General features: G+C 33.3%; 2 protein-coding genes across 5 annotated transcripts; both read right to left on the bottom strand.

The window, feature by feature from the left end:
- Positions 1-5772: 5772 nt before the first annotated feature.
- On the bottom strand, positions 5773-7508 carry LOC104742438 (zinc finger protein CONSTANS-LIKE 8). 3 transcript variants are annotated; one of them, XM_019235996.2, is made up of 3 exons: positions 7221-7508; positions 6317-7128; positions 5773-6216 (listed from the first exon to the last, which is right to left on the bottom strand). In XM_019235996.2, the coding sequence occupies exons 2-3, from the start codon at positions 7121-7123 to the stop codon at positions 6031-6033; spliced, it is 993 nt and encodes a 330-aa protein (XP_019091541.1). In that variant the 5' UTR covers positions 7124-7128; positions 7221-7508; the 3' UTR covers positions 5773-6030. The 3 variants fall into 3 exon arrangements, with proteins under 3 accessions (XP_019091541.1, XP_019091542.1, XP_019091540.1); XM_019235997.2 differs by having other exon boundaries at positions 7442-7506; XM_019235995.2 differs by lacking the exon at positions 7221-7508 and having other exon boundaries at positions 6317-7214.
- Positions 7509-8073: 565 nt separating this feature from the next.
- LOC104742439 (NADH dehydrogenase [ubiquinone] 1 beta subcomplex subunit 10-A) lies at positions 8074-9614 on the bottom strand. 2 transcript variants are annotated; one of them, XM_010463451.2, is made up of 3 exons: positions 9205-9614; positions 8936-8994; positions 8074-8283 (listed from the first exon to the last, which is right to left on the bottom strand). In XM_010463451.2, exons 1-2 carry the CDS (start codon positions 9491-9493, stop codon positions 8960-8962), a joined length of 324 nt encoding a protein of 107 aa, XP_010461753.1. In that variant the 5' UTR covers positions 9494-9614; the 3' UTR covers positions 8074-8283; positions 8936-8959. The 2 variants fall into 2 exon arrangements, with proteins under 2 accessions (XP_010461753.1, XP_010461754.1); XM_010463452.2 differs by having other exon boundaries at positions 8931-8994; positions 9205-9607.
- Positions 9615-10680: the final 1066 nt, after the last annotated feature.

The raw sequence follows: 10680 nt of genomic DNA on the forward strand, positions 1-10680 counted from the left end.
TTTCAAAAATGTATATATAGATTAATTTAAACTTATTTAATAATTATAAAAAAAAAAGAAGCATAACAAATAAATTTGACTTTCAGTAGCATTTTTAACACTTTTTTTTATTCAAATCGTACAATACCAAAATACATCACTTCTTCAAACATAATTAGACTGTACATACATATCTCTTGAGTTTCTTCATTTTTTGTTGTTGAACTTTGATAATAGTTTTCATTTGCATTTTTGAGCATTTGACAGTAAACAACATATTATTAATGATAACAATGAAAATTTACTATGATATTCATATATTTAATTTATGTTTTTCATATAAACTATCATATAACCTAAACTATTTAAGGGTTAAAATGATGAGTCTTATTATAAAAATGCATTACAATTTTGATGGACGTAAAAGAGAGTAAAAAAAAAAATTAATATGGCGATTATATTACAAAAAGTTCGTTTAAACAGTCCATATTTCTAAGAACAAAACAAATATACATGAATCTGTATATACATTTTTGAAGTACATTTTAGGTTCTACCCGTTAAATTTAACTTATTTAAAAACTTATATACAAAACTGATCCTCACATATTTGCACAAAATAACATTAAGTATAAAAATTGATTAAAATATGGTTTATGTTATAAATAACTCTATTGTTATGTGGATGCCTATTATCGGCCCATTAGTGTGAAACCTAAACCTAATGTTGTATCACTATATATATTTTACATCCTATGAGATAAGTAATAATACAAAAGAACAATTTCCTAAACTTCTTGTTATAACACGTTATCAGCACGCTCTAACCCTAGCGTCTTAATCTAAATCTAAACCATATGTCTCTAATCGATGCCGTCTTCTTTCTTCGATGATAAGTAATTTTAGTCGATTTAATCAATATGTCTTTGATTACGTGATCAATTTGTTTGATAACTAGTGCTTATTGTCTGTTTGTATATTATATGTATACATGGTTTTATATAGACAAGCACAAGCCTCTTGCTTATTCGGTGTGCATATTAACTGCTTTGTTAAATAGTTTGGTTAACCAGCGCTCTATATATTGTTTCATTAGAAAGATTAGTTTTAATCTCATGATCTGCTTTATTATTTAATATGCCAATGCTTTATGATCAATCGATCGCATGGCTTAAGTATGCTTATCAAGGATACATGTTAGTTATTATGCATCGTAATTTATCAATTATATATTGCATCATAATTTGTTGTTGACCGTATAGTCACCCGTCCATGCTTTATTAAATTGTCGATCTATATACCTAAGAAAGAAAAAAAAAATCATCATGAGATCTATTTCATGTCTTCTTGCTTTATTATCAGTGTTACGGTTTGATTGTTTTAGTTATTTTATTATCTTGTCTGGTAAATAGTTGGTTTTTTAAAACCGAGACATATTTTGTTGTTTAGTTACCGAGATCTATAATCATCATGTGGTTTAAACTACCGATAACAAAAGTTAGATTTATACAACCAAAAGTAATTGTTTTGTTTGCTTGATTTATTTGGCAGAATTTGCTGTTGCACCATGAGTTGATGGACAATCAATTGGTGGAGGCTAGGGTCTTTGTCTCTGTGTTCTTATGAATAATCTTCATGTTTATCGAGATAAGTATCATCTTCATGTTTTGTGATTAGCAAACTAATAAGCATCGTATAGCTTCATCGTGAATAGCTTATAAAAAAAAATACAAAAAATAAAATAATATATTTGTTGATGATACATATATCATATATGCATATTATACACACGGAACGTGTATATATATGTGTATTGTGCATATATAATAAATTTTCTATGCAACTTTTAGATTAATTTTATATTTTCTATTATACTTCTGGTTTCTGATTGGTTAAATTTTTTTATGTAACTATTTTTTAATATAACTCAAACATTCTATATATTTTGAGGGAAGGGAGTATTTTGGATGGAAAAAAGTGTCTAATGAACAAATTATATAAAAACAGAGCTAGGGTTTCCAAATTGTTGAGGAGAGGGACACACACCATAAGAAATAATCATGGGGAAGTGCCGTCCAAGGTCGTGTCTTCAATTGAACAAAGTTCCCTTGGCCCACCGTCAATTCACCACTGTGTGTAGATGGTGTTTAGAGCATCGTCCACCTAGTCTTAGATGCGACTTTCTAATTCCAAGATTCAGTCTGCGTCAACAGATCCATATTGAGAATCAGAAGAAACGTCAGAAGTTGCTTCATGAGAATCAGAGACGTCGTAAGTTGAAGGGATCTGCAGAGAAATTTGATATTCAGGTTATATATATATATATAATTTACTTTATTTATTTGTTTTTTTTTTTAATATCTAGCACCTTTGCATACATAATTGAGAAAAAATTCAATCATCTAGCTAGGCTATTAGTTGAGTTGATTATTATTATTTTTGGTTTATTACAACTATTTGTAGCAGGAGAAGTTGTCCAAGTCGTCTGATGATTTAACTACTAGCTCCAACCCTGAGTAGGTGTCCCTTTAATTATTTTGATAATCTCTCTAATTAGCAGTAGATGTATGTAGGATCTGGTGTGATGGTTGTTGTGGGTGTTCATTCATATATATACAGATTGGCCTTAGAGTGTGACATGAAGAATAGTCTAGGCTTGAAAGCGTCCCTGCGAGCTAGTTCTGACTCTAAATTTGATGTACAGGTTATTATATTATTTAGTTTTCAATTATATCTCTTGCAATTGGTAAAATTTCAGTTTTATCGAATTAATTGCTTTTTTAAGATTGGATTATTCTTATATAATTACACCTTATTTAATTTAACAGGAAAAGTTGTCCAAGCCTGATGATGCTACTACTACCTCCACAACTCACCTCGGTAGGTGTCCATTTATTTTTGATGATCTCTCTTATGTATCAGTCAATCAGAAATACCTATTGTGATGGTTGTTTGTTACTCATATATATATATATATATATATATATATATATATATTATACATGTTTTATGAATGTTTCTCACCTCAGCTCCGAGCGATTCCTCCACTACAAGCCCAAAGCTTTAAACAAGAAGAAGCAATCAAAGCCAAATCCATCCACCCCCTAAGTCTGCATTTTTTCTGCTTTACTTTCTCTCTTATACCCCTGGTTCCAATATTTTGTAACTTATATTACCTTTGCGAGACTTTATGACTTAAAAAAGACCTTGTGTTATCCCTAATGAAGACTTTTATTCACACGGTAACGTGGGCGGCGGACGCAAACATATAGTAACGGATCTCATGGTCTGGTTAGAATTTATTTTGTTTTTCAGATAATGATTTCACTATATTAACTAGATGCTTACTAATATCAGAAGCTTGAGTACAAAGAAACATAAAAATCTTATTGACTAAATTGTTAACATGATCGTTGATGAAGAAGTGGAACAAGCTCAAGTGTTGTTCTCTTCCAAGTCAATGTCTTTCACATTCTTCCCTACAGAACAAATTCAACAGTCCCAGTTCTACGGTGGTGTTCCCCATCGTCATCCTTGGACATATCCTTCTACCAGAACCAAATGGTAATTGCTCAAAGTTTAGTCCTCTATAATCTATGGATCTATCAAGAAACTTGTCAGGGATTAACTCTTCTGGGTTTTCCGATAGTTTTGGGAGTAATAGTGGAGCTCTCCTTGACCATGAGCTTGAAGTAGTTAAGTTGGTTTAGACCTTGCTCTGTGATATCTCTGTTTCTTGTCCCCAAGTGTTGTCCTAATCTCGTCTTGCACTTTCTTCATCACTCTTGGGTTTCTGATAAGCTCTGTCATCGCGCCCAGTTCAAAGTGACTTAAGATGATCATCGAGCACATTCTGGAAGAAAGTGTCGAGCTCCGAGAAAACATTGTTTAATGTCTTGTTCTGACCTTTTTGTGTTTACAAAGTATAATATATATAACATAATTCGCCTAAATTTGTGTTTACCACTTGAGCTTTTCTAAAAAAAGTGTTACTATTTGAATACAAAAGAGAAGTTTTTTACTATTATGAAAATTTAAATAATTAGGTTTATAATTAGGGAGATTTACTCAGATGTACTCCAAATTATATAATATTACCAGAATCAACAAATCTTTTTCTTATTACTAGGATATTTCGGATATTTTCAAAATACCCAGCGTGCCCTTGTTTTATATTACAGAAAAACGTAATTACAGTCATTGTTACGTCAGACGCCACGTCAGAAATCGCTGACGTGTATTAAATAACTCAGGCGTAACGCGTTACAAAGGTAATGACGACTGAGTTATGGTATGTTGCAGCTGATTTATGGAAAAAACATTTGAGTAAGAGCGGACGGCTGACTTATAGCATAATTCAATCAAGCGTTACGGCTGACTTAATGAAATCTGGTTGAGTTATGCCATAACTCAGCCGCCCTTACGGCTGAGTTATAATATGATGGTTGAATTGTAAAAATTTTGGCTGAGTTATCACTACGACACAGCTAAATTATCATTCTGAATTTGGCTGAGTTATGAACAACGGTTGACTTATGAGATGTGGTTATGGCTGAGTTATGGTTAAGTTTTATAACTCAGCCGACATGAGCTGACTTATCGTAAAACTCGGCCATTTTACGGCTGACTTAATAGCAAAATATTAACTACTAGAATATCATTCAGTTACAGCTGACTTACTAAACGATACGGCTGAGTTACAAATTTTCAGTTGAGTTATGACATTAAGCGGCTGGATTTGGCAGCCATTTTTTTGCTTTTTAATTACTGTAATATTATCCATGTTGCAGCTGAGTTATAATTTTGTTTGATGGCTGATTTAATTAGGCTGATTTACATGTTCATTTGGGGCTGACTTGCCACTTCGGGCGCATCATCCATGTCAGCATTCTATGTTATCATCTTCTCCGGAAATACGAAACGTCGTTCCTTCAACTCTTGTTCTTCAACTGGTTAATAAGTTTTCTTCACCTTGTTCTTCCCCTTCTTTTTCTCCTTGTTCTTCACTTCTTAATTACACTCATTTTTATTAATTTTCCTCATTCTTATTAATTTTTCTCATTCTTCTTCATTTTCTTTCATGTATCCAGTTCTGGTAATTGTTGTTTCCCGTAACTGGGTAAAGAAACGCAAATATGTATTTAACACCGACGATAGAGGGTGTAGAGTTGTGCAGATAGATGCAGAAACAACACACGACAAGCTTGATTTTGATGACTACAGATTGAAAGCGTTAAGTCATGAGCTAAACGCATGTTCTCGATGTAAACAAGTTGGACACAATGCAAAAACTTGTCCGATGTAGTATTATTGTAATACATTTGTTTTATTTTGTGCAATAACTTAGGCGTTAAGCATTATAACTCAGCCGTCATATTAATCAATGAGACCTTTCGTTTTCCGCTTTCAGTTTATTCCTTCTGATAACTCAGCCACAAAACATTATAATTCAGCCGTCATATGAATCGACAAGACCTTTTGTTTTTCCGTAAATACTATAACTCAGCCGTCAAGTAATATAAATTAACTGTTTGCTTTCATATTATTTCTTGTGATAACTCAGCCACAAAACATTATAACTCAGCTGTCATATGAATCGACGAGACATTTCGTTTTCCTATAAATATTGTAACTCAGCCGTTAATTTTTTTTCCGGGTTGTGACGTGGATTATGGAAGATGACCCGTATTTTAAAGATGATGTGTATTTTTTATTTTTTATTTTAATTAAAATCGAAAAAATAAATCCAAGGGGTAAATTGTAATTACACACATAATACTAAATATCTAAGCAATTTTTAGAAAATGTATTCATATCAGGAATAAACCAAATTTTGGATAACATGTGAGTAATTTTTTTTTATAATTAAGAATAAAGTTGTAAACATGTTATAGTTTGGGATAACATTTAAAACCTATACCAAACTCTTGCAAGAACGAAGTATGTTCCACACGAGCTTTTGTAGTTTTGGACTAGCTTCCGTGTCTTTGCAGTAGTCTTTTTTATTTGACAAGAATTCGCACAAAGCAGAAACTGAGAGTATGTGATATACCTAAGACTCGGGATCTAAAGATCTTCGGACAAATCGACCTTTCATTCTCGGTCTTTTGTCCGCGTTAACCTTTCTAACCTCATACCTTATCTTATTCTCAAACAAACGATTCTTTTTTTTATCTCTGTATCTCCAAACTCTAGCTTCTCTCTCACTTCTGCTGGTTACTCTCTTCTCCTCTATCCCCTGAAATCAAGAAGCATTACAATAGAAGTCTTTTCTATTTTGAGTCTTCTCTATGATAACATTTTTGTAAGAATTCATAAGATTAAGTAAGAGCTCTTACTGGAGGAACTAGCTGGAAGTTACTTGTGTTGAACAACTCAGTCTGGTTTCTTGCTGCTTCTCTTGGAGATTCTTGTTTATCCCAAGCTGCTATAACATTTTCGTAATTCAGTCTAAGTAACATGTTCCCCTGCCTTGCATTATCCTCGTAATCTTCAGTTTCTTCTGTCTTTGCTGAAATCGCAATGACATTGTCATAAGCTTTCTTGCAGCTCATCAAAGATTGTCCAGGACATGCTTCAGCTCCATTAGTTTTAGCTGCTTTTTCTTCTTCATTGTAATATAGATCCTCCATTGCATCAATCTCATCTTCAAAGTTGAATTGTTTCGTTGTTTCTTGAGTACCATTGTGGTTGCTCAAGAAGAACCCCATCTCTGTGACTGTGAGTTCCTCAAACTCTGGCACAAGAGAAGTCGTATCATTTTCATCATCATTTGCTTCTGGTATGAAAAACATTGCTTCGCCTCCAATCTCGGGAACACGAGGGTCTTCTCTTCTTCTCTCATCATCTATCTTCTGTTGTGTTTTTTTCTCACACCGGGACCTAAGTGTTCTTGCTTTTCTTCTGAACCCACTGTGCCAAACCGGGTGTGATGTTGTTCCTTGGAGCACATTGTTCTGTATCTCATTTGTTCTAAGCCAAACTCTCTCGTGTTTTGTCGCCACATGGTTTGCAGAATGGACTGATTCATCGCAAACATGGCACAAGAAAGCATCGTCTGATGCACAGTACCAAACCGCGTGTTTGTTCAGACACAGGTCGCACGCTCGTGGCTGCTTGACATCTTCTTGGTACTTCGGAATCATAATTTCTGCACAAAACATGAAGCAGAGTTAAGAATGGAAATCAAACTAGAAGAAGAGAGTGGCGTTATCAGGTAACAAAACAGTAAAGGTCTTATACTTTAGATATTTTGGTGACTTGTCATGAGCTAAGAACGAAAAAGATCTTAAAGTGAGAAAAAGGAGACAATGAAGAAGACAAGGGCTAAGAAGGATGGAGAATAATGGGCACTGACAAACGACTCTTCTTAGGTAGGTTTATAATAAACTTTTTCAATGGGAATAGACAAAGACAATTCCTATAAGTCTCTTAAAGATTTTTTACTGACACGTCTTTCTTACGTCAGTAAGGACTCCTTAGCTTAAGTTCTTGAGTCTTGTCCTATACATCTTAATATTGTTGAATCTTAAGATTACCTGCTGATGAACATACTTATATAAGTCTTTAAGCAAATGAAGTGAAATTTGAACAGGGGTAAAAGACATGGTGTATTATTGAAGTTTGGCCATACCCATTTTTTTTTTGTTGGTTTGTACAAAGGGAAAAGACATTGTACTGATGATCTGGCCTCATGCACCGAAGTTGATCCAAATCTTTGCGATCGTATTGGTCAGACTTGGATTATGTTTTTGGGTCTTTTATGGGTTTTTTTTTCTTACCCATTCTCTAAGTTTTATCTTTTTGTTTGTTTGTAATTTGTTTTCTGACTCAGTTTGTCTGTGGTCCTTACCTGTCTTTATCACCATTTAACATATGATAACAAAACTCCATAAAAGTTTGAACTACTAAGAGATTTAATAATAATTTCCATTAACAATCCGTTATGGACAATACTAAAGATGTTTTTGTAAAACACTAATCCTACAGTTTTGAAATAAAGGGAGACTATGGAGTTATTATAACAATTACACTTTTTGTTTGTTTAATCAGATAAGGTCTTAATAAAATATAAGAAGAAAGAGGCTACAAACACTTGGTAAAAAGGTACTTGAGAGTTTCATTATTTCCAATAAACAGGGAATCAATGTACAACAGGAAAGCAAAAATTATTTGATTTTAATAACTAATTGGAAGTGAACAGTCCAATTAGTAAAATATGTTTAACGAAAACAAAAGGCACAAATCAAGCAACAACCTTTCATGGACTCATTAATTTGCGTCCGATATCAAAGCTTTCACTCACCTGCATCATTGGAGCATAAAAATTACCTTTAAAATCTTTAACCCCAAATAAAACCACTAGAGGGCATAATCCCAGTGGAACATCATTACATGTTCTCATCGATGAAAATTTAAATGTTGGTCCAAAACATGTCTCATCTCTTCAATCATCAATGAAAATCTGTGACTAGGTTAAGCTCTATTGCAGCGTAAAGATGTAGCGCCATTGCAAGCAGATTGGTATTCTAAAACCAACCATATGTCCCCAAAATGTACCAAAAACGAGTACTAATTCATTTCTAAACAGTCCAAAACACTCTCTTAAATCACCAGTGATATAATCCATGCCTAACTTTCACCGTGACTGCAAGCAAATTGATGATATCAACAATCACCAATGCGTCCATATTCGCCACAAAACTGTCACTCTAAGACCTCATCAATTCATATATAAATAACTATTCCAAAGTTCATGTTCTAGTTTTCTCCCACAGTAAATACTACAACCCGTATCCAGTTAACTAGTAAAATACTCCACACAAGAAATGCTAAAAAATGTCTAATCTTTCTTCTTCTTCTTCTTCCACTTCCAGATTAATAACAAGTAAAGCACTGATCAAGTTCTTGCAAGCAAATACACACTACTTAACTCAAACACCAGCTAGTTACCTTACCTAAGATCAATCAGGCAGACAACATTATTCAGATTCTTCAACAGCTACTGGCTTGGGACCTGGTTTCACAAAATCAAATATAACAAAAAAAAATAGTTCAATACATATACACCTAACCAAAGAATTAGGTATACTACTGGAGAGTCTGAGACCAATTCTACAACAAATTCAACTCCGATGTAAAGTGAATCACTGAGTTTAAATTTCAAAGATTAAGCAAAAAAAAAAAAAGCCCTAAGAAACTCAATAAAGCATTCAAACAAGCTCACCGTGAAGAGAGATAGGACGGTGGTCTTTGCCCCAACCGACGCCGCGAGTGGCGTCGAGATACTGCTGAACGAGATGGCGACACTTCTGGTAGTGATTAACGCCTTCGACGCGGTAACACCATTTGACCTTCTCACGCAAGATCTTAGCCTTCTCGATATGAATCCACTTCTCACGAACAATGTGTTCTCTCATCTCAACCATCGCAACCGGATCCTTGTACGGATTCTCCGGATCGAATCCATCCGGCGCCGACTCTTCGAACTCCGGCAATCCCTTCTTCCTCCCCATCGGTTATTTTTGATTTCTGAGATTGTTTTGTTTTTTCCTGATTGATTCTTTCAGTTTCAGGTAATGTTTTGTTGGTATATTGGGCTTGAAAAACTCTTTAGTAGGTCTCAACTTGGCCCAGATAAAGCTTGGATAGTTTACTTTATAAAAACCGGATCGGAAGAACCAAACCGAACCGAACCAAAAGAGGGTCCAAACTTTAGTAGACTTAGTTGTAGGCCTAACTTAAAGAGGGTCCAAACTTTTTGAGTTATTGGATTTATGATTTTAATGGATTTGGAAATCCAAACAAAAATCATGTGTTATTCAATCATTGATTTTAAAATACTTGATAAATTATGTGTTTTTGGTTATATGATTTATAAATACTTTTTAAAATCTCATGTTATTCATTTAATGAATTGTTTTTGGATTTCAAAATTCATATTATGTTTTAAATGGATTTGAAAGTGTAAAATAGAAGGATTCAAATCCAAGGATAAAACATGTTATTTCAAAATCCATGTGTTTTAATTTCTAGAATTTACGATTCCACATGGATTTAGAAATCACCTCTCTAATAACAGCCCCTAAGTCTACTAAAATTTGGTCCAACCGTGAAACCAACCGATTTTTGGTCCAATACATTTTTGTCAATTTTGTTCAATTTGGTTATTTTGTGGGTATTTCGGGTAAAATAATTAGAACCAAATAGAGATATCCATCGACTTCGGTTATTTTTTGGATTTCTTTTAAGTATCTGAACCGAACGAAACACTTATGGATCCTAAAGAGCTGGAACAGAAGAACCAAACCAAAAAAACTGAACCAAATAGAACCGAACTAAAATCAGATTATATTATTATCATGTAATTACAATTAAACTATATTAGAAGATGGAGTGCGTGAATTTTAAATCTGATTTTTTTAACTATTAACTATAATCTTAAATCAAAATGCGGAATACTACATCAAATCCAAATATTTTCATAAAACTCAACATATATTTTTATATTCGCATTTTACGTTGCTCTAATCTAATAAATGTTATAGTCAACAGTTTTGTTTTATTTTGAAAATTCGAATTTGATTTAAAGTGGTGTATATCAGATAAATAGCCTGGAAACCCTAAAATATTATATTGAAAGCTTCAAATTTGTTTCAATAATTAGCTAGTGTTTTTATTTTAATTGTGTATCAACATGTAA

The sequence above is a fragment of the Camelina sativa genome, chromosome 14 (assembly GCF_030686135.1).
Source record: "Camelina sativa cultivar CO46 ecotype springtype chromosome 14, ASM3068613v1".
NCBI lineage: Eukaryota > Viridiplantae > Streptophyta > Magnoliopsida > Brassicales > Brassicaceae > Camelina > Camelina sativa.